This window comes from Macaca fascicularis, chromosome 9 (genome assembly GCF_037993035.2).
Source record: "Macaca fascicularis isolate 582-1 chromosome 9, T2T-MFA8v1.1".
Lineage (NCBI taxonomy): Eukaryota > Metazoa > Chordata > Mammalia > Primates > Cercopithecidae > Macaca > Macaca fascicularis.
Window position 1 is genome coordinate 123,678,984 of NC_088383.1, and position 25,028 is coordinate 123,704,011.

Below are 25,028 nucleotides of genomic sequence, written 5' to 3' on the forward strand. Positions count from 1 at the left end.
ACACAAAAACCACAGGTTACATGATTCAAATCAGAAGAAATGTCTGGAATAGGCAAATCCACAAACACCTAAAGGAGCTAAGTAGCTGCCAGCAGCTGAGGAATGTGAGTAATCAGGGATGTTTTCTAATGGGCATAGGGTTTCTTTGTGGGCTGATAAAAATGCTCTGGAATTAGAGAGTGGGATGGTTGCACATGGTTCTACTAAAATCCACAGGACTGTACATGTTACAGTGAGGAATTTTATGGCGTACTATATTACATCTCAATTTTAAAATGTATGAAGTACCTTTATTTACCAAGCACTGTGTTATAGTCTGAAGAAACCATGAAAACCACCGTCCTGCCACCAAGGCACTTACTACCCGGTAGAGAGAGACATGCAAACAAACAGATTTATAAATAGCCAAGCATAGAGGTGCTTGGATGGGCTTTTGTGTGGTACACAGCAGAGCCCTAAAAAGGACAGGTCTGGAGACACTCCACAGCACAGTCCCACCTGAGCTGAGTCTCCAACTAAACTAAAAATAATAATAATAATAATCATCATCATCATCCTTTGGTCTTCTCATGTAATATTAAACAGGGAGAGAAGAGGGCTAGGGTCTTAATCTAACACTACCCTCTCATTATACCATAGACCTTAGGAAAATCATTTACTTCTCTGGACCTCAGTCTCTTACTTCCTATAAAAATAAGGTGTTGGCCGGGCGCATTGGCTCACGCCTATAATCCCAGTGCTTTGGGAGGCTGAGGCGGGCAGGTCATTTGAGGTCAGGAGTTCAAGACCAGCTTTGGCCAACATGGTGAAACCCCATCTCTACTAGAAATACAAAAATATTAGCCAGGCGTGGTGGTGTGCGCCTGTAATCTTAGCTACCTAGGAGGCTGAGGCACAGAGAATCGCTGGAACCCGGGGGGCAGAGGCTGCAGTGAGCCAAGATCACGCCAGTGTGCTCCAGCCTGGGTGAGAGAGCAAGACTCTGTCAAATAAATATTAAATAAATAAGGTGTTGATATCAAAGATTTCTACCTTTGAGAAGTATCTAGAATCCTCGTGCATATCATATCATAGTCTATCTAAAATCCTGACATACTTAAGTGCTGATTCTGCAAAGGGTTCCTTCCTCTAGTGCATTCTGGGTGTGCTGCTTTCTGAGGTTGAGAAAGGAATCTTCCTGATGACTATCTCTACACACCCTAACAAACAGCACACAGACTATGCTGCCTTCCTGTTGGCAGCCTTCATCTTCCATCTCAGGGACAGAATCACCCATCTGCTGACTACCTATTCACCTTATATTACCTTCCTACTAGCAGCCTTCGTCTGGTAGCCCAGAGACAAATCAAGCCTGTGCTGGCCACCTGTCCACCCCAGTGAGTAACACATAATCCATATCCCTTTCACAGTCTCACTCTGTTATCCAGACTGGAGTGCAGTAGTGCTATCTCGGCTCACTGCAACCTCTGCCTCCCAGGTTCAAGCAATTCTCCAGCCTCAGTCTCCTGAGTAGCTGGGACTACAGGCGCCCACCACCATGCCCGGCTAATTTTTGCATTTTTAGTAGAGATGGAGTTTCACTATGCTGGCCAGGCTGGTCTCGAACTCCTGACCTCATGATTCACCCATCTTGGCCTCCCAAAGTGCTGGGATTACAGGCATGAGCCGCTGTGCCCAGCCGCCACACGATCCATATTCCCTTTCTGTTAGCAGCATTGTCTTGTACCCGTGGCCGTCACGGGTCCATGACTAATTTGCCAAGTTAACAGGAGTCCATCCATAATCATTAGCACTGGGTCATGCCCCAGAATCATTAGGATCAAAGGATGGGAAATCAGGGATTTCTTTGAAAGTAAGCCACTCTTAGTAAGATTCAAATTTGTTTAAAGCTTGGATTAAAACAATGCCAAACAATAAACTTAAATAGACTGCTTTACCCTCTGACTTTAAATAAGATTAGTTTTTAAGTACATTTAATTAAAACGAATGGGGCATTGCAGCATATTTAGTTACTCAAGGAAGTAATTTATATGGGAACATTTCATGTGAAAATAGTTACTTGCCCATATTCCTAGGACTAAAAATAAAAGAAACAAAACAAAAAGCAACCATCAAAAAAAAAAAAAAAAAAAACAGAAAAAGCTGGACTAAGTAGATTCAGCGAGTGGAACTAAGTGAAAAATGTCTTACTTCTACCTTTTTCTTTCCACTCTCAGGTCATTGGGCTATTTTCCTTTTACTCGTATTTTGGGTAAATCATATCTATTTTCCAGCTCAAATTGCAAAATCCTACTTTCTCTTTCCCTTTAGTGATATTTCTTTCCTTTGAAAACTAATTGTATTCATTATCTAGACAATTATTCAACTTCTCACACATTTGGGTGAGAAGAGGGGGAAGAATTTATTGAGCTCCAACTAAATGCCAGAATTGTTTAAATATGTAGTTTCTCTTAGGGCTCATAATACTGCTGCAATGGCGGTAGCATTATCCACATTTTATATACAAGAAAACTAAGGCTTGGATATATTAAGTAACTTACCTGGGTCACAGAACTGCAAAGAGCAGAGCTGGACTTTAAACTTGGCAGCAAGGTCTGACCCCACAGCCCTGAATTTGCAGCCACTTTGCTTTGCAGCTTCTCCTGGCCTCAGCTACTTGAAGGCAGGGGGACAATTTAATGCTGAACTGTATTCTTCCAACATAGTGATTTGATTTCGGCGAACATTCACTCATTCATTTACTCATCACTCGCAGCTGTTTTTTTTACATGCCAGGTACTATGATGGAATAAAAATAAGAGCACAGCTCTCCCCTTGCCCTCAGAGAGGACCTCAGTGTATGAAAAGGGAGAAGCTTATAAACAGGCAACTTGAACAAAGATATGCAGAGGATGCTATGAAAACACAGAGGAGGACGAGGCAAGAGGTAAGATCAGGCCTCCCCCAGAGGAGGAAGAGCTTCACCTTCATCCTGCTGGGCCTCAGAGGAACCGGGGAGGCCGTGCCAGGCAGCAGAATTGCACATACAAAGAGAGGCCCAACGTGAAAGGGTCCTTCAAATATCTGTAACAAAGAAGACTGATGCGGGTGTTTGGGGGTTAAGAGTGGGACGTGATAGAAAGGTTTAACCATCAAGAGCTTGAAACATATGATTCTGGGAAATACGATTAAACTAATGGGATGAGAAGCCTAGGGAAGTGAACAGGGGTTATTTGTAACTATAAATAAATTTTTAAAAATGCAAACTATTTAATGCTTTCCCAAATAGCTGAAACCTCAAATCCCTCTCCATTCATGCCCTTGCAAGATGTAGAAGTAACTGGCCACCACCTATCATCTCCATCCTCAGGAGAATAAAAGTTAAAGTAAGACTGCTGTTTGCGGGGAACCATATTCCATCAACAAACTGGACGTGGCCGTGGGGATCCAGCATCCTGGAGGAACAGGAGGCCACAACGCAGTATATCTCCTTGCCAGCAGCAGACGCCTGTTACTACTTTGCCTCTCAAAGCAGCCTAGTCAAAGCCATCAGTCGGGAGAGCGGGTCTGAGGGCAGGAACCACATGCTGGTTCTTACCAACTTTCCCAGGATATATTTTCCATGGCTAGCTCAAACACTTCTCTCAAATTTAAGACAGGGCCTTCACACCTGAGTTCCAGGGTTTGCAGGGAATTAACACCTTTTCCCCAACACAGCCTCTCAATGTCACCGGGAAGATGCTATAGAAAAGTTCCACAGCATCTTGAAGAATATGCTGTCTTTTTGAAAACAAAGCCATTTGCGGCCTTTGGCCTGCTATACCCAAGACGCTTCCCCTAGCCCTCTGACATACAGGTCTGGGGTTGTGGATTACTGAATGGGGTAAGAAGGGCACACTAAAAGAAAAATATTGTAGTGTTATATGTTCTGCTTAGTTTGAAAACAGGTTGGTATTGCTTTAAGAAACAATAATGTACCCAAGAGGTTCTCTCACTTACCTGATAATCTGAGTATCTGGGTCTTGGAAGACCACTTCGAGTGAAGACAACCCCTCGTATGCTGCACCTAACAGAAAGGTCCCAGCAGGTGCCTGAATCCGACGTGAACCACCTTTCTCTCTTCTGGGATATGAACTGCTTTTTCAGGGAGGGGACTGCCAAGTCTACTTTGGTCCCAGCTCTCCAGTCCAGAACATTCTGCTTTGGAATTTGGACTCAGCTGACAATATAATCACTGAATCCTCTCCAGATATCCTTGGGGCTTTTGATAATAGTGCCAGTCTCTTGTTTGTTTGTCAAGAAGGTAATTGCCCTAAATATGTTATTTCATTTGTACGAGACTCAAAAGCTCCAAGGGACAGAAAGAAACACAGGTTCAAAAACTTCACTCTAATTTCCCACAGTAGAGTAAGGGAACATTCCATGCAGACAGCTTGTATTTATGAGCTAGAGGAAGGAAACCTTTGCTAATTTTCCTGGCAACAGCAATTTACTTTATGGGAGTCTTCAAATTTGAGCTGCTGAAGTACTTAATGAACAATATTATTTACAAACTTTAGGTGTGCCAGTGTTCAGCACACCTCATGAATGACCACTCGTATGCTCCTCAGGCTGAGGCAGAGTGACATCGTGGTGGAGACCATGAACCTGGGTGTCAGGCTGACCCAAATCTAGTACTTACGTGACCTTTGGCAGGTCTCTTAACTGCATGCACCCCAGTTTCCTTCTCTGTAAAATGAAATAAAAGTAATTCCTGCTTTGTTGAGTTATTGAGAGTATCAAACATGGAAAAATCATAAAACACATGGCCCACGCGAGGTGTGGTGGCTTGCGCCTGTAATCTCAACACTTTGGGAAGCCAAAGCAGGAGGACTGTTGGAGGTCAGGAGTTTGAAACCAGCCTGGGCAACAAAGTGAGACCCTGTCTCTACAAAAAAATCAAAGAATTAGCTAGGCATGGTAGCACGTGCCTGTAGTTCCAGCTACATGGGAGGCTGAGGCAAGAGGATCACTTGAGCTCAAGAGGTGAAGGCTGCAGTGAGCCCTGTTCGCACCACTGCACTCCAGCCTGAGAGACAGAGGGAGACCCTGTCTCAAAAACAAAACCAAACAAAAAAAGACACTTACTACAATGTTTGAGATATAGTAGGCCCCCAGTGAATGACAGCTGTTCTTCTAGAATAGTACTACATCTACAGTCAGAAGCTGCAGAGGCTGTTTTGTATGTTTACTGATCTATTTCCCTGATATATGTTCACTGATATATTTTTGCGGAAGCTATTGTGTATGTTCACTGATATATTTGTTTTGCCCACTTTTCCCATCTTCTTGCTAATTCATTGCTGTTGTTAAGTGGGGAAAACAATTTCTTCCCTTGCAACATCCAAGGGTTGTTTTGAGCATAACAAAGGACAGATACGCATGGGGACACTTGGAAAATCATGGAGTCCAGCACAACTCAAAGCAGGGATTGAGCACCAGACAACAACAGGAAGCTGCAGCATCTTGAAATCTTTCTGACAGCTGCAGGGGGCCTTTGCCAAATATTCCTGAGCACCCTGCCAGGAGCTGCTCCTGAACACTCTGGGGCTTCGTAGCACAGGAACACGCATGGCTGCAGGAGGGCGCACTTCCTCCAAGCACCTGTCCTAAACAGGATGCTCTGAGCACACAGTGGCTTCCTGGGAACCCCACGTCCTGTGCAGCATCTATAGTTGTGGGCCTCTATTGTTTCACAGCATGGAAGGCAAACAATAGAAATTATTTTTATCAATAATAAACAATTTTTCTTATTTTATTTTTTTAATTCAACCTCCATAGAGATTGTCAAAAATGACTAATGCTGACTATATTGCAACTCTATTATTATTACTGAAATTAGCATTTACCGTATGCTTCTGTGCACCACTACACCAAACACTTTGATATGCATGTTCTCATTCTTTAAATTTATTTTTATCTGTATTTACGATTTTTAAAATTGAGATAGGGTCTTGCAATGTTGCCCAGGCTGGTCTTGAACTCCTAGGCCCAAGTGATCCTCCTGCCTCAGCCTCTCAAGTAGCTGGTACTATAGGCCCACACCACCATGCCCAGCCAGGTTCTCATTGAGTCCTCATAATCAATACTGCCCTCAGACACAGGCAAATAGGGCCCCTGCCCTAACTCCATTCCTTCCTCAAAAATGTCTAAGTGTGCTCTGGTACCTGGGATCGCTGGGGCCAGCAGTGCTGTCCGGATGGGGAATCTGAGCCTTCTCTTCACAGATCTCTCTAGTGATCCTCTGCATCTCTCCCATACTGGGCAAAGGGTTGGCCAGATGCCCCAAGGAACCCCAGGAGTCATGCCAATGGGGTTTCTTGGGGCCCTGGAGCTGGCTCCATTCTAGGAGACAAGCCGAGCAAGCAATCACTTCCTCAGGCTGGTGTGGCATTTCTTTCCCATGATTGAAACAGACTGAGCTGTTGACACACTGCCTTTGGGTGACTCAAGTTGTTTATATAGACAGGAGCCCTACAAAAAATATTTGCCCAGGGCCCCATCTACTCTAGGGATAGGCCTGCTCAAAGTGATCATATAAGGTATGCATTCCCTGCCTACCTTAGGGACAGAGAAACGCACTTGGAATTCCTAACTTCCCAAAGTAACACATTTAGTGAGTAGAAGAGCTGGGAGTCAAATTCTGGAATGTCCAACCTCCAAGTCACAAGACTTAACTAATCTCCCAGATTTCCTTATCTGCCTCCACTAAGATATGGATATCCCAATGATGATTACCTTTCCTGTATCCAGAACTCTCTGATATTGTTAATTCTCTTGTTCCCTCGTGAGGGAATCTGCTGATAAGTCATTATCCAGCACGCTTTCATTAAACTACAGCTTACCTGGCTTCCCCTTGCCTTCCTGCCTTCTCCTCCCAACAGATCTTATCTCTCTTTCAAGAGCAACAGCGGCTCACTCCAAAAATATCTGATCTGAGTCTCTTTGAGTAGAAACATTCCACAGAAGCACTGAAGTCATTCAGAATAAAGTGTTAGCTCTGGCAGAAATCTATATGTTTCATTTTTATTCCTATTTGTGGAATAAAACGTTTTTTCCTCAATAAAGGGATTCTAGGTATCCACTAGTATGTGGATCTGATTTTTGAGGGAGGTGTCCTTTGCTGCAATAGGCATAGTCAGTTGGTTCTGAACAAAGTCTGAGCAGAGCTTGTAAGGGGACTGGGAAGAAGACGTGGCTTCTCCATCCCCACTCCCTGCTACCCTAAAAAGGGATGTGCCTGGAATCATGACGAGAAGCTTGTTAAGAGTAAGAGACAAGGAGCTGTCACCATCAGCAGCTGTCAGTATCCTGTCCTGCCTGAGCACTGACCTGCTTGTCAGCCTTCTCTGTCCCAGCCGAAGCTCTGTAGAGTCCCAGTGAGATACCGCTTCACACCCACTAGGATGGCTAGAACAAAAAAGTCAGATAAGGCCAGGCGTGGTGGCTCACGCCTATAATCCCAGCACTTTGGGAGGTGGAGGTAGGCAGGTCACCTGAGGTCAGGAGTTCCAGACCAGCCTGGCCAACATGGTGAAACCCCACCTCTGCTAAAATTACAAAATTAGCCAGGTGTGGTGGCATGTGCCTGTAATCCAAACTACCTGGGAGGCTGAGGCAGGAGAATCATTTGAACTGGGGAGGCAGAGGTGGCAGTGAGCCGAGATCGGGCCATTGCACTCCAACCTGGGCAACAAAGCAAAACTCCGTCTCAAAAAAATAAGGCAGATAATAGCAAGTATTAGCAAGGATGTGGAGAAACTGGGACCTTCATATGCTGCTGGTGGGGATGTAAAATGGAGTAACCACTTTGTAAAATAATCTAGAAGTCCTGCAGAAGGTTAGACATAGACTTACTACATGACCCAGAAATTCCACTCCTAGGTGTATACCCAAGAGCCCTGAACATATCATATGTCCACATAAAAACCTGTATATAATGATTCTTTTGATGTGTTCATGCATGTGTGTGAGGTGTGCCACCCTTGAACCTTGTTATGACATTGGCACATTACCCATCTGACATGAAAAAAGAGAAAAAAAAAACCTCGTATATGAATATGCATAGGGGCATGATTCATAAGAGTCAAAAGTTGGAAACATCCCAAATGTCCATCAGCTAGTGTAAGGAGAAACAAATTGTGGAATATCCATACAGTGAAATAGCATTTGGCCATAACAAGGAATAAAGTACTGACATGTGCTACAACATGGGTGAACCCTGAAAACATGCTAAGTGAAAGCAGCCATAAACGAAAGACCACGTGTTATAAATTCCATTCACATGAAATATCCAGAATAGGGAAATCTAAGAGGCAGAAGTAGATTTTGATTTCTTAAGGCTGAGAGATGGGGGTGAAGAGGTTGGGGTGGGGAGGCAATAGCTAAAGGGTACGGGGTTTCTTTTTGAGGCAGTGAAAATATGTATGTAACACATCAGTAACATACTAAAACCCACTGAACTGTATACTTTAAATGGATGAATTTTACAGCCTATGAATTATAGCTCAATAAAGCTATTGAAAGCTGATTGCAACAAAACAGAGCATCTTAACTCCCTTACTTTGGCTAAACTGAATCCAGTTCAACTCTGGCTGTCCAAGAATGATGAGGAAGATGTTATGCTTCCTGGCTCATTTGACTTAACTTCATACATTCATAGGGACCATGGTTAATCACCTTCTGCTTCCTGTACTACTTCTAGTGCTGACTTTGACAAGGCGTGAGCAGTTGGGTAGGTATCATCTTCATTAATAAAGGCACCATGATAACTTCAAAGTCTGAAAACTCCCAAGTGCAATAACTCTATCCTGAGAGTGGGTCTTCTCCACCTCTTTCCCAGGCAGAGGGATGAGTGACACGTTTTAATGAGCTTCACTGAAAAGAAGCCTCAACAAGTTCTCTCAATATTACAATGCTTTCTTTTTATTTTATTTTATATTTTTTAGAACATTTCACAAGACGAGCCCTCCCTACACAGTGACACAATTTGGACCTCAATTTTACTTAGGTCATCTTGTGCTAGCCTCCATCTCCCGCCTTGAATATTTTCTTTCCGTTCATCCTTTGTCATATGAAATAACAGCATCTACAGATAGAGATCTTTCTTTTCCATCATACTTCCTATTACTGACAGTTATTCCTACCAAATTTGGAAAGAGATACATTTGTTACTGAAGATCATAAAATCCTGAACAAAAATATCCTTGGAATTTAGCTCCATAGCTGTACTTATGTTACATTCTCCATTTCTCCCACCCTCACCCCCATTAATTATATATTAAGGATAGTGTTTCCTTTGAAGAACACATTACGGAAGAATGATCTGGATAGCACTCTCTTAATTACGCCAATCACAAAACACAAAACCACATCCAGAGAGGGTTATTTTACTTACCAAAAGGATCAACGCTGTTACATACACGCCCATGTGGGCAGTAGTCCTCGGGACAGAGATACAGCAAATGGGTGACAGTGGCACGCCTGTGAGCGGGGAAGGAGGTCCCAGAGACCCTCAGGTCCTCAACAATCAGTCTCTTTCTGTTCGAGCCCCTGGCACTGGTTCTCTCAGATGAGGTGACTTTGCTTTTCTCAGAGCTGCACAATTTCCCCAGACACTTTAGACCAAGGAAGGCAGGCATCTTGGCATGGATTTCCAAGAAATGAGAAATGGGCAGCGGGGGCCCAAGGAGCGGTGCTGGCCCACAACTCTCTCTGTTCCCCTGGCTCCTTACTGTCTCCTTTTCTCACTGCCCAGCAAAGAAGATTAAGGCAGATGTATTTAAGTGATTACCCTTAAGAGCTTAGGGTGCCATATTCTCAGTCAGATGATTAGGTATAAAAACAGCCACTAAAAGGAACTCAGTCTCAGACATGAATGCGTATTTGAACATCAGACTAATATCCAGAACAAGAGAAAGAATATAGCTGTAATATCTACAAGAATTCTCCTGCAAATACTCCTAGAATATTCAGTATCATCTGGTAAGAGTACTGAGAATAGGGCTAGGGATATATACACATATTTTGTATAATCTAAAAATGACTATCAGAAAAATCCCAGGGTAATAATTCCAAGTTCTCCAGTATTTCAGATCTCACAGGTGGAGGTGGGGGAGGCTCGATTAAAGATCCTCAGCTTTAACTTGTGACAAATCCAGCTCTCAGCCATAGCAAACAATCATTTCCTTTCCATTTTCTAGAAGGGAACCCCTCCCCTCAGTACCAGGAAAATCCTTCTGCCTCATTCCATTAAGCCAGTGTTTACTGTCTTAAAGTTGTTTCATGGGTTTTCTTTGATGGCAGAATCATATGATGGAGACAGAATTAACATGTAGGTAGCTTCAGCTTTTCACAAAATTACAAGCTAGAAGGATCTTCACGGAATTAATGTATTGCTATAAAAAGGACAACCCCCAGTAATTATCATTTACTCTTTAACATTCACACAGTAAGATGCAGTACAATATGTGACCATATGTGACCGTCTACAACCATACAAAAGTCACAAGCCAAAATGAATAAACTCACACTCCTTCTGCTGTCATTGGGCTATTATGTTCTAATATAAATTTCTTTTTATTAAAACCCTAGAATAGAACTATAGAGCTGACAAGGCCATCAAAGGTAATCTAGTCCAGTAGTTCCCAAATACTGCTGCGCATAAGAACCATCTGCCGGTATGGTTGTTCACGCCTGTAATCCTAGCACTTTGGGAGGCTGAAGTGGGAGGATTGCGTGAGGCGTGAGGCCACTTCGAGACCAGCCCTGGCAACATAGCAAGACTCTGTCTCTACAGAAAAAAAAAAAAAAAAATTAAAAGATTAGCCAAGTGTGGTGTCATGCATCTATAGTCCCAGCTACTCGGGAGGCTGAGGCAGCATGATTGGTTGAGCCCAGGAGTTTGAGGTTAGAGTGAGCTACGATTATGCCACTGTACTCGTAGGTGACTGGGTAAGACTCTGTCTCAAAAAAAAAAAAAAAAAGAAAAAAAAAATTGTAGAACTTTTGAAAAAATACAAAATAATATATGGGATTCTTGCATGTAGGGGTCAAGAACTTACATTTTTTTAAACTTTAAGTTCTAGGGTACATTGCACAATGTGCAGGTTTGTTACATAGGTATACATGTGCCATGTTGGTGTGCTGCACCCATTAACTCGTCATTTACATTTCTAAACGTTCTCCCAGACTAGTGCCAGCACTCAGGAAGCACTGATCTACACCAGCCTTTAAGATGAGGAAGGTAAGTCTCAGAGAAGATGAGACTTTCTCAGGACAATGCAGAAAGCCTAGGGTGGAGCCAGGTCTTCTGAATTCCACGCTATGACTCTTCCTATCCAATAGGTCCTTCCACAAAGGCCCCAGGCAGATGATGCAGAGAAAGGAAATTCTTGCTTCTTTTGTTACTAGTTCCTCATCTATTGGCAACACAATTCAAAAACCTGAGAATTCCAATTGGCTGGAATTATTCTACGCCAATGGGAAGCACGGTGGGAATGGAAGAAGCAGACACTGTCTAGGGGCACTCAGACTGCGTGGACTTGGGGAAAGTGGGAACATGGGACTTCTACCACTACCAAAGTCACACCTCAAAATTTCTGCTCCAAAATTCTGGGAATTAAGCCTGACACCAACCTCCAAAGTCTTCCTCTAAAAACAGTTTACAAAGCAGGTAAAACAATCTGTACGTGTTCTTTTCCCTGCTTGCCTATTTTGAAGAACCTTCGGATATACAATGTAAGATGTTCTATCAATGTTTCTCAAAATGAGGGTAAGGGATAAAAGACCACACATTAGGTGCAGTATACACTGCTCGGGTGATGGGTGCACCAAAATCTCAGAAATCACCACTAAAGAACTTACCCATGTAACCAAACATCACCTGTTCCCTCCAAAACTATTGAAATTAAAAAAGAAAGAAAGAAAAGATACACAACTGGAAAAAAGAGTGGCATTCATCCGTCAAAAAAACAAAAAAACAAAAAAACATATTTCCCAAAATGTGATTTCTGGGCCAATTTGTTTAAGATGGAGATCCCTGAGGGCCACCTCAGCCCTACCAGGTTCTTCTAGAGTGTTTTCTAATAAACATTGTAGTGTGGAAACCCCTGCCTTTCACTGTTAATTCTTTCTTGCTGGGTTTCCTAGAGCTCTGCTCTTTGAAACCGAGAACCTGAGCAGCTACTTGCTTATATGTATTTACATGGTCTTTTTGTGAAATACAGATGCGTTTATACAGAGACACGTGATGCAGCCACTTTGAAGGCAGGCTCTGGAACACAGTAACAACGCACGAACATAGACTTTGGACAGAAAGGAGATTATATCCTTCAAACCCAGCATCTTCCTGACCTGGAAAAAAGGTAACTATTCCATAACAAAGCTGTTCTGCTTTCTTGGTCCCTAAACTCGTCAAGCATTGCCCATAAAAACTATTTCCACTGCATTAACTCTACCTCAATGCTTAGCCATCGTATCTGCAGAGCATACACAGGACACTCCTAAATTTTTTTTTTTTTACAAGTTTACAGATCCATATATTTAGTTCAAGATGTAACTGTCTTCTAAGAGACTGCAAAAGGGAAAAGAAAATAAATTCTTATTCAATAACGGAATTATACGTAAAAATTTTGATACATTTTGTTAATTTTAGGTCAGGATGCAAAGTAAACTACATATGGATCATAAAGATGGCTAAAGAGAATAACAAATGGCTGCTTGCTTTTAAAGACAATCGAACTACATATAAATGTGAGGGGGCTGACTCCATTCTCAGGCAGTGGAGAGGGATGAGAGTTCAGATGCTGGCAGCAGTGACTGCAGACACCTGTGAACTAAGTTCCATTCCCCAAGTGCTCAGAGCTTTTCACTTACCCTCCTCCACATGGCTCCAGTTAAATACCTAGCAGAGACCAAGCCTCCAGCCTTAAAAATAGACTTGCAGTGGTATCTGCCTGACAGCAACCTTTTCACCCAGGAAAGTACAGTTGGGGAAGACCCTAAAGAAGCACCAGTGGATTCAGGTCTTTCATCGCTTCCTTCTGCCACAGCCCACATGAAACTACAGTCACAGCAATCACAAAGGAGTGCAGTGGGTTCTGTGACCGTTTCTATGGTTCTATGATATGATATCACAATGCACCACATTACAAAGCTAATGATAATTACAAATGTTGAACTTCTGCCCAAGATTTTGCTGGTCTGTGTATCTTATCAGATAGGAAATTCCTAATCTTTCTAGAAGCAGCAAGCTCTTCTATGATAAAATATGAAAATGAACCATCAGTGGGAAAATTCACCAAGGGGCACTGAGGACACCCAACCTTTGCATGCTGTAGGAGCTCAACAAACACCCGATGTGATGAGCCCCAGCCCAAAGCCAGGCGTTTTGGGGCTACACAGTGCTCGGGGAACAGATGCCTCAATTACTGGTCTTTCTTCATCAGTCACAGTGGTTCTCCACAAATGAACATGGACTTTATTCTATATAGTGATTTAAGTCTTTTTCGCAGACAAGTGTCCCCTCCCTGCTTAAATCATCTGCTAGGGTCTACTTGCTTCTCACTAAAGAATAAAATTTTGTCAGAGAGCAAATTGCCACCTTACAATGCGAATATTTACGGAATTTAGTTTGCTAAGGAAATGGTCTGCAGTTAGCCTGTGGCCTCATCAGTGCCAACGGGGTTACTTTTCATTTTTGTTGTTGCTTTTTAATCAAAATGAACAAACAAAAAGACTTTGGCATGCCTTCTAAAAACACCTGCAGTTGCTCACAAGTCAGGATGATCTTTGCTGCTAAACAGAACAGATTAAGTGGGAAGGCTGTGAAAAAGGGGTGCAATTGGACTTCCAGGTAGCGACGACTTGGCCCATTTGAGGTTCTCCTGCTCAGCAGCGGCTATCCCTGCTCCCTGCTCCCCGCAAGTCCTAAAGTTCAGTCCTTCTGCATGGTCAGCCCTGGGCATCTTCTCTGCAAAGCCCAATGTTTAAGGGGTCTTACCCATCCCTCCAAAGCAGGCTGTGATTTTCTGAGCATACTGGCACAGGCTCCGGTCTGGGCAGGTCTCCTCTGGAAGGCCTGCTTCCTCCATCCCTCTGCATGCAGCTGCTTCTCTTCCCGTAATGCCACTTGCCCAAGACTTGCTCAAAATGGAACAAGCAGCCAAACACCCTCTTCCATATCTTCTCTATTAATAATTCAGATACTACATAAAATCTGCTGAGCATTCAGGATTGAGAGCACCACGGCACTCTGAGGACTGAAGCATAATTAGTTTAACAGGCATCAAGTGTCTCAAATTACTCTCTGACAATACTCTGCATAGGCAACGTTCCCAAAGTGCAATGAGAGGCAGGCTTGGAATGCCTTCAAGAAAGCAGCCACAGATGAAGATCAGCTCAGAGTGGGGTCACAGGTACCCCCTGAACTCCAACTCCATATGTTAGACAAGACACTCCCATGAATCTCCTCCACAGAATCAGAGCACTAAGGTGCTGCCCACACATCACAATCCACCAGGCCGCAGTCTTTGTCAGCGGCCAAACCTTCTCTATGCCCTCAACCCATCTCTTCATCCTGCCCATGCTTCTTTTGCTTTTCCTGAAATTCCTCAACCTCCTTCTCATTGGAACTTTCTGAAAATCTACCTGTGCTTAAAAATGCAGCTCAAACATTACCTCCTCCATACAGGCTTCCAGAATCACTCTGATTAGAATCAATTTCTTCCTATCTTGTCCCCAGACAGCAGCTCTCCCATGGTATTTATAATCCTGCCTTGCAATAAGGTTACCTATAGACTGTCTTATTTCCCCTGCCAGCTGCTAAGCTGCTGGAGTGCACGAGTCTTGCCTTTGTCACCCTGTTTCCTTTACATGAGGCTCTGTATATACTTGGTACCCAATGCCTTATAAATAACCTTTGGTAATTCTCTATAAGTCACTGTGAAATGTGAGTAGCCAATACTTGAAAAGGCAGATATGAAAGACAAAACACACTCTGGCCATTATTAATGCTCTGCTAGAAGAGGAAAATGTACACATTCTATACTATAGTGTCTAAGAACTGCTATACTACATATACAGCTGCAAGATATAATTATCATCCTCCTGGTTAGAGCATATCTAAGTGCCACTGAACTGGAAGGCACTAAGTGGCAGGCACATGCCCGAGAGACCCTGGCCAGCCGTGGACATAGGAAGCTGTCCCAGTAGTTGGTAATTAGGAGACAAGCTGTCCTTGCTGGTGGGATAAATAGCTGAGTGTAGAACCAGAAACCCCAGCGTCAGCATTTCTCTGCACCTCCCCTGACAGAGGTGCTGACCCTGGAGCAGGTGCACGGTGCCTGCCTGCTCCAGCTTCCCCACCGTGGCTCTCCCAGGAGGAAAAATGCAGAGGGAAGCGTTTCTAATGGCACCGTTTGAAGTATTTATAATTCGTCTCTCTCAACACTGAAAAGCTCTGACTCACTCTGGCAAACCTCATGTTCACTGTCAATTTACTAGGAAATCTCCAGTACCCCAGATAATCTATTTTCTGACTATGCTATTATCAGGGCTTCTCGCTCACTGGCTTCCTTTTTTGAGATCTTTCACCTGTGGACTTCAGCTTTAGCTTCACAGAACCTCCTATAGTTTATGGTCACAAGAAATATGTAAGCTCGATAAGGAATAGAACAGGAGACTGGGTTAAAATCAGTGTCAGGCTCTTCTCTATCCTTTGAGACTGTGAGCTAACTAAAACATTCATTAAGTGCCTACAATAGGGCCAGGTGACAGCAGCCTTAATGATGAATAATGTAGCAGCCCACAAAGAGCACACACATTAGCAGGAAACCAGGCATGGGTGTGCCTAACTACAGTGCAACATGGTAAATACCATGCCAGTGTATCGTTATAGCAGTAAAAGTCTGGGGGTTTGACTTAGAGTTTGGGGATATGGTTAATGATCTCTTAATTTTCTTTTTAAATTTTTTTTTTTTTTTTGAGAGACGGAGTCTCGCTTTGTCACCCAGGCTGGAGTGCAGTGGCTGGATCTCGGCTCACTGCAAGCTCCGCCTCCCGGGTTTACGCCATTCTCCTGCCTCAGCCTCCCGAATAGCTGGGACTACAGGCGCCTGCCACCTTGCCCGGCTAGTTTTTTTGTATTTTTTTTTTTAGTAGAGACAGGGTTTCACTGTGTTAGCCAGGATGGTCTCGATCTCCTGACCTCGTGATCCGCCCGTCTCAGCCTCCCAAAGTGCTGGGATTACGGGCTTGAGCCACCGCGCCCGGCCTAAATTTTTTAATGTTTCTCTCTTTTTAAAAAATTTTTATTTTACTTTATTTTTGAGAGGGAGTCTCGCTCCGTCACCCAGTCTGGACTGCAGTGGTGTGATCTTGGCTCACTGCAACCTCTGCCTCCTGGGTTTAAGCAATTCTTCTGCCTCAGCCTCCCAAGTGGCTGGGATTACAGGTGTGTGCCACCGTGCCTGGCTAATTTTTGTATTTTTAGTAGAGATGGGGTTTTGCCATGTTGGCCAGGCTGGTCTTGAACTCCTGGCCTCAGGTGATCCGCCCACCTCAGCCTCCCAAAATGTTGGGATTACAGGCATGAGCCATGGCCTAATGTTTCTTTCTTAATAAAATGTTCCAGAACAGAGATGTGGCATATGTTTCACATTTTACATGAACAACTTTATGTATTTCTATTGCATTCCCAATGATGATACGCACACACACAAGGCTTTCAGTCCACAAGGGGTGTGTCAAATGTGCTCCCTCGCATTCGCTAGATGCTGCGCTCTGATTTTTTTGAAAGAGCATGAGAGGGAAAGATTAAGTCACCCTGGTGCTGGTAGGACTGTGAAGAATCTGGTGTTCCATCTGGGCCTTGAAGACAGACTGACCAAGGGAATTAAGGAGGTTAGCGGAGGGCAGAAAAGAACATTCCAAACAGAGGATGCTCCAGAATAAAGCTTCACTCAGATCATACAAGTTGATGGGAAGGAGGTCAAAGGACATGGAGAAGCTCTTAGAAAGAAAAACCTATCCTTGCACATATAAACAACTCTATTTAGAGAGAGAACACGGCGTGACCTTTGAGCAGGCGCAAAGCAAGCCTTTAAAAGCATACTCAATTGTCATTCTTTCTTTAGAGCACCAGAATTCTGGGAAAACCGCTGGCACGGATCCACAAATACATTTCACACTGATTCAGTATTAACAGCCTCTCTCAGCGCTTGCTTTGTCCAAGTATTTAAAACCACAAATTTGTTAATCATAGCAGAAGTCCTGTGAGATGGAGGCCCCACATCTCAGACTGAGAAACTGAGACCTGGGAGGGTACTGCTTTTCTCTGCATTAAATCCACAGTCAAAATTAGATGTTTGAAAAGAACCTAAGCTCCCCAAAGGGAATCCCAGGCCGTAATAGGAATAAAAGATGCCTTTGGCTATTTTGGAGTTCACAGTTATAGAAGGTTTTAGAATACAGTTGTTTAAATGTGGCTACAGAGGGACAATACCTTTCTAACAATGGAGAACTTTCTGCTGTCTTCCCATGGTGTGGGCAAATCAGGTGACCTTTCTCCTGAATCCTTTATCTAGAAGGCACAATTTATTGGGTACAAAATTGGCAGTCTCTGATATGAAAATGCTTTCGGGCAGAATCATTGTCCAGGCATCACTTCATCTATTGGCTGCCAAGATAGGGTGTGCAATACCTACAACATAATTTTCTGCAGTGTGGAGAGAAAATTCTGGAATATATATATATATTCTTATTCTTTAAGACTTTTAAATACCTGTATGTTTAAAAGTGTACATAATGGTAATACAGCCCAAGTTTATTATTTACCAATAAATAATATACATACATATTACACATTTTTTTTTTTCTTTTTTACTGCTAGTAATGCAAAATCAATAGTGTTTGGAGACCAGGGATTATTCTACCAAATAAATCACAAAGAAACTAATCAGAACTCAACCAGAGGTAAGTACTAAATTTTTGCTCAACAATAGATGAAACTAAAGTTAAAAGTAAAAAACAAACAACAACATGGTCAGTAATTTGTAGGCTCTGGGAGTAAGAATACCTAGTTCAAATCTTGGTTTGGCTACTTGCTACTGAGCAACCTCAGGTGGGTTCTAATTGAAGCTTGGTTACTTCATCTGTAAAACAGATATAAGAATATCTCCCTCATGTATATACGAAATAGTTCCTGATATCCTTGATAGTTCCTGGTACACAGAAAGGGCTCCATAAATGTTGATCCAGAGGTTGCAAATCAAAATAGGACTGAGAGTAGAATTTTTTTTTAATGGAGGCAGTAGATTGGTCCTGAGATAACTGTGAATGGTGGGATATATAAAAAATAAATTATATCTTAATTTTATAAATGGAGGAGCCAGTACTCAGATCCAAGCAATTATTGTTGTTTTAGAATGCAAGCCAATAGCCGGGCGCGGTTGTGGGCGCCTGTAGTCCCAGCTACTCGGGAGGCTGAGGCAGGAGAATGGCGTGAACCCGGGAGGCGGAGCTTGCAGTGAGCCGAGATCGCGCCACTGCACTCCAGCCTGGGCGACAGAGCGAGACTCCGTCTCAAAAAAAAAAAAAAAAAAAGAATGCAAGCAGCCAGGTATTGCCAGACGTTCACATTTTTACAGGAAATTTCCCAAGTTTCAAAGATTTGCAACTCATAAAAAGAAAAAAGCACCACTGTCCATGTTTCCACTCTCCAACAGAACAAAACATGTTCACAGGCCTACCATGGCCTGTAGGCTATCAGTCTGGGATCCACATATTAGTTATTATAAAAGCTGTGATTTAAACCCTCCTACTTACCAAACTTAAACCAAACAGTTGTGATTTATTTCGGGTACTGAGGGAAGGCAGCAGGGTGCAAGGTTTTTAGAAGCATTGGAAGTTTCCACAGAGAAAATCTATACCTTCCTATTTCTAAAATCAGATTTTAATCTGCTGTGAACCACTGTAAAAGTGACCATGTATTCCCAAAAATAGTGTCTGATATTAAATAGTAGCACTTCCAAAGCAAATGCTTCCTGATAACCAATACAAAGCGTGTCTGCTCCTCTCCCTATCATATTATTTTGTTTATTCCTACACATACAGTCTTTTCTCTTTAACCACTAGTAGGATACTATTACACATTTTACTCTGCAATTTTTCCCTTTAAATTAATTTTTTGTGTTTCTATTATTAAATTAAGGTATAATTTACATACAGCAAAAAGCATAGATCTTAAGTATACAATTTGATGAGTTTTAACAAATGCATTCACCTATGTAAACCACACATCTGTCAAGATACAGAACACTTCCAGCACTGCAGAAAGTTCCTCTGTGCTCCTTCCCAGTCAATCCCTGCCCTCACACCACAGCCACTGTGCCCATTTCTATCACTTTGTGCACATTCCAGAACTTCACACAAATAGAACCATCCAATATATACCCTTTCACCCCAGCTTCTTTCACTCAGCATGTTTTTGAGATTCATCCATATTTCCCCATTGAGTTTACCTCTAGCATGTATCCCAATGCAAAAATAATCACTTCTCTCCAGTGTGTTAGAAATCATCATCTGGGTGCTATTACCTTGCAGTAAATATCCATTCCACGAGCTTTTGGAAATGAGAACAAATGCAATGTCTACCTTTGGAGTCCCAAAGCATGCCAATGTTGACACCATGTCATTGACTGGGAGGGGGTATGGTTGGGGTTCCTTCGAGGTGGGCAGTACTAGCGGATGGGCAGACTTCAGGTTGCACCAAATTGAAAGGGGGCAGTGCTTGGGAGAGGGAATCCATTGGAAGAGCTGTTTCTACAAATACTTAATAAAAAATTGTAAATGAGGAAGTAGTCAATTATGCATCAGCATTTGGGAAGAGGAAGAAAGGAAAGAACACCCAGCCTAGGTGGAGGTGGGAAGAGAGATGGATAAGTTTGATGACCAAGGGACAAGTGGAGTGAGACAGGGATATTAGTAGATAAGGAAAACAAGATCTAAGATCATCTCATGAATAGATAGTACCCCACCGGGCCATTCCCTTCTTACATGGGTTCACATATTCCCAGCCAAACTGAGGATGGGCACTGTTTATAGGAGACAGCCCTAATAGACAAATGGCCAGAAGAAAAAGGACATGGATACTTGAGAAGGGGAAAATCAACCTTTCTTTCTTTCATTTATTTATATAGTTTTTAAGAGATGGGGTCTTGCTATGTTGCCCAGGCTGGACTCAAACTCTAGAGCTCATAGAATCCTCCCACCTAAGCCTCCTAGGTAACTAGGACTACAGGTATAGACTGCCATGGCCAGCTTGAAATCAACCTTCAATGAAAGGGGAGGCATCAAAAAGAATCCCAAAGGTTAGAGACTGACTGCAAAAAAGTAGAGCCATTTAGATAAGAAACACAGGAAAGATAATGTGTTTTGGTGGAAAGAGGTAAAAATGAGCTAATTTCAGATCTAATAAGAAGCTTAAGAGGTCATCAGAACATCCATGAAGTGGTGTCCAGCAGGCAGCTGAGAATGCTGCTCTAGGTCTCACGGAAAGTCAGAGCAGGAGGGATAGCTTTCGTAGTACCCATCCACCCAGAGGTGAGAGCTGAGCCACAGGCATACATGAAAGAGAGAAGGAATCACTGAACTGTGAACTTCTCAAAAGCAAAGCTAGTCTCCCTCATTTCTATGTCTGTTTCAGGAGAACTGCTTTCTCAAACATGTATTAACTTTGGACCTTAAAATGAATCTTTCATTTAGGTTATCTTGGAAAAAATATGAAAATTGCCCATCTAGGCTCGGATTTACTCAAATTGACCCTGTGCACATAAATGCTTGAGCCTCTTAGCTCATTGCATTAACTAAATGATCAAACTCAGCAGTACTTCCTAGCATCCTAATTAAAGGCATGTACATTTTATTGATTAAAATTTCCAGTAACACAGCATAATGCTATTACTTACCCTATCAAGGAAAGGGACAGAAGCAGTTTGAAAACAAAACAAACAGTACTCACAGAAGGCTTCCAGCCATCCTTGGATACCACAGAGAATTTGAAAATTCGGTAATTAAACTCACCTAAAAGGATATAGATTTGCAAAAAAAAGATCAAGAAAATATTGGATTCCAGGGAATATTACCCCTTTCATAATCCATTTTATGATTATAAATGTGCAATCATCAGTAAAAATGTGCACAGAAAAATCTGAAATGTGGCACAGACTATGATCTGCATCAAGGCAATTCAATCAGCATTTATTGAGCATTTCTTTGTGCACAGCCCTGCAATAGGTATGAAACAGGAGAACAAAGTGCTTTCCTTTTCATTTTCTGATGGAAACCAATGTACTCTTTAACGCTTACAATGTAGGAATTTTCAAGACAAAGCAAACAAAAATAGCCTGCCTCGGGATGAAGTGGGTTATCTTCAATAGGACAGATGGATCATTTGGAGCTCCGTGTGTGTGTTGTGGCGGAAGGGAAGGGGGATCTGGGGTTATTTATTTATTTTTGGGGAGGAGAGAATGGCTTGGCACAATTAATTTTTAAACTCACATTGGCATATGGTGCAGCAGGGAAGAAAAGGCAGCCTCAAAATAGAGAATAGAGCAAATGGTAATGCCTAAAAATGTAGAAGGCTAGGAAAAGAGCTTGTTAAGGATAAAAATCATAAATGGTTTTAAATCACCACGACAGAGTGTAAGAAAAAGCTAGTACATCCTTGAAGGCCCACAGAAGGGACTGCAGAACTCATGAACTAGATGGAAACAAAGTCAGACCAGCATAGGCTGAAGAATGCGGGCCAACGGAAATATCACACAAGGTTCCTTGACCATCCCCCATTCCTGCTTTCATTCATATCCTTCCCAAAATGCTGTTCCAGTTCCCCTTCAGGTTTACCCCTCTGTGATGCCTTCTAAATTTGCCCATCTCTGCATTGCTATTTCACCCCTAAAATGTCAAACTTGATTTACAATTCCCTGAAATTATGCCAAAATCCACTCAGTGATTGTTTCTCCCATTTCAATTTTTCTGATATGGAAATAAGATACATCAGAGAAAACAGAAAACACTGAAATCTATTGAGAAATGGAAATACAATCCCTCCATCCAGAAACCACTATTAATTATTCAGCCAATTTTCTTTTTTTGTTTTTTGTCTGTGTCAGACAGGGTCTTGCTCCCACACCCAGGAGTGCACCAACACAATCTTGGCACACTGCAACCTCCGCCTCCTGGCTCAAGCAGTCCTCCCACCTCAGCCTCCTGAGCAGCTGAGACTACAGGCATGTGCCACCATGCCCAGCTAATTTTTGTATCTTTTTGTAGAGATGTTGTTTCACCATATAACCCAGGCTGGTCTTGAACTCCCAGGCCAAAGCAATCAGAAGTTCAAGTCAATCTCGAAGTGTTGGGATTATAGGCGTAAACCTATGTGCCCAGCCTTTCCACAGATTTTCTTTCCATTTTTCTTCCATGAATTTTTAATGGAGTTCAGATCACATTACATATGCAATTTGTAACTTTGCTTTTTTGAAACTTTCCCCCATTTATTCAAACCTATTGTAATATTTTAATGTTAAATTTTTTATTGAAATATACATCTTACCTACAAAGTTCACAAATCTCCAGTATATGACTCAGTGAATTTTTACATGTGTGTACAACCATGTAACCACTTCCCAGGTCAGATCAAGATCTAGAACATCCCTAACACCCCAGAAAGTTTCCTTACACCCTTTTCCAGTCAATACTACATCCCCATCCCTCCAGATAGCTACTATTCTGACTTAATCTCATGAAAGATTAGTTTTGCTAGTTTTGAACTTCATGCATGATTCATATGACAGTATGTTCTCTTCCATGTTTAGCTCCTTTGGCTCAACATAATGCCTATGTGATTCATCCATGCAGTTGTGTGTATCTGCAGTTTATTCTTTTTTATTTCTGGGTAATATTCCGTTGAAAGAATATACCACAATTCATTTGTCCATTCTCCTGTTTGGGGACATGTGGGTTTTTCCAGTTTGGGGTTATTCTGGATAAAGCTGCTGTGAATATCACTGTACATGTCCATTGGTGGACATTCATGCTATAGATGTAGTGTGTATATGTTTATGTTTATGCACACACACGGATGTATCATACAGGTGTATATAGATGTATAGAAGATGCATGTTTCACTTCTGAAGGTGCTGCCAAACACTTTTCCAAAGTGAGTTGTTCAGTTTATACTCCCACCAGCAATGTAGGAGAATTCCAGTTGTTCCATATCCTTGACAATACTTAGAAAATCTTTTATGTTACCCATGCTGATAGATATATACAACTTTGTAAATAAAGTTTTATTGAAATGGTGTCTCATTGAGGTTTTAATTTGCATTTCACTGATGACTAATGAAAGTGAGACTTTTTTCATATGCTTATTGACCATTCTGGATATGCTGCTTTGTGAAGTATACACCTTTGTGAAGTATGGCTTATCTGCCTTGTTCTTATTGATTTGTAGGAGTTCCTTTTTTAGATTTTTTTTTTAGAGACAGGTTCTCTCTCTGTCACTCAGGCTGGAGTGCAGTGGCATGATCATATCTCAATCCAGCCTCTGCCTCCTGGGCTCAAACAATCCTCCCACCTCAGCCTTCTGAGTAGCTGAGACTACAGGTGTGTGCCACCACACCCAGCTAAGTTTGTTTTATTTATTTATTTTTAATTTTTTAGGATAGGATCTGGCTATGTTGCCCAGGCCGGTCTTGAACTCCTGGCCTCAAGTAATCCTCCCATCTTGGCTTCCCAAGGATCTGGGATTACAAGTATGAGCCACAACACCCAGCCAGGAGTTATTTATTTATTTATTTATATTTTTTATTTTTTTTGAGATGGAGTCTCACTCTGTTGCCCAGGCTAGAGTGCAGTGGTACAATTTCTGCTCACTGCAACCTCCACTGCCCACGTTCAAGCAATCCTCCCACTTCAGCCTGCCAAGTAGATGAGATTACAGGCATGTTCCACCATGCCCAGCTAATTTTTGTATTTTTAGTAGAGATGGGGTTTTACCATGTTGGCCATGGTGGTCTCGAACTCCTGACCTCAGGTGATTCACCTGCCTCAGCCTCCCAAAGTGCTGGGACTACAGGCATGAGCCACCCACGCCTGGCCAGTTCTTTTTATATATTGGATATGAGTATGTTTTCAGAAAAACATAATGTAAACTATCTTCTAGATGATGGCTGGCCTAGTCATGTTCTTAATGATGTCCTTTGATGAACAGCTCCTAATGTTAATGTAATTCAATTAGTATTTTTTTTTTCTATTATGGCTAGTGTTTGGTTTTGGTCCTGTTTAAAACATCTTTGTTTAAGCCATGGTTTTGAAGGTATTCTATGCTTTATTCCAGAAGCTTGTTTTAGCTTTTATGCTCCATCTGAAATTAAATTTAATAAATAGTATAAGATAGTGATCAAAGTTCATTTTCTCCCCCCACATAGATAGCTCATGCTCCAGCACCACTTACTGAAAAATCCATTCTTTCTGCACAGAATCGTAGTGGCATCTGTGTTGTAAATAAGATGACCATATATGAGTGGGATTATTTATGGATTCTACTCTCTTCCATTTTAACATTTTAAAAAATCGGCTGGGCGTGATGGCTCATGTCTGCAATCCCAGCACTTTGGGAGGCTGAGGTGGGCGGATCAGCTGCAGTCAGGAGTTCAAGACCTGACTGATCAACATGGAGATGCCCCATCTCTACTAAAAATACAAAAATTAGCCAGTCGTGGTGGTGCGTGCCTGTAATCCCAGCTACTTGGGAGGCTGAGGCAGGAGGATCACTTGAACCCGGGAAGTGGAGGCTGCAGTAAGCCGAGATCGTGCCACTATACTCCAGCCTGGGTGACAGAGCAAGACTACATATCAAAAAAAAAAAAAAAAAACTCTTTCCACCAACACCCAACACCACACTGCCATTCAAGTTTACTTGTAATCATTTTTTTATAATAGTTCAAATA

At 42.3% G+C, this 25,028-nt stretch overlaps 1 protein-coding gene and 1 pseudogene across 19 annotated transcripts in view; one reads left to right on the plus strand and one right to left on the minus strand.

Moving 5' to 3' along the window:
• Positions 1-25,028, minus strand: part of ABLIM1 (actin binding LIM protein 1) — a 389,359-nt gene that overhangs the window by 212,805 nt on the left and 151,526 nt on the right. For 4 of the 19 annotated variants that reach the window (XM_065521449.1, XM_065521448.1, XM_065521450.1 and 1 more), the window contains exon 1: positions 9,416-9,759. The exons of the other annotated variants lie outside the window; for them this stretch is intronic. In XM_065521449.1, coding sequence (XP_065377521.1) covers positions 9,416-9,659 — 244 coding nt within the window. In that variant the 5' untranslated portion in view covers positions 9,660-9,759. Of the gene's footprint in view, positions 1-9,415; positions 9,760-25,028 lie in introns of those variants that run through there. 19 annotated transcript variants of the gene reach the window in all.
• Positions 7,946-8,043, plus strand: LOC123567026 (small nucleolar RNA U13; annotated as a pseudogene).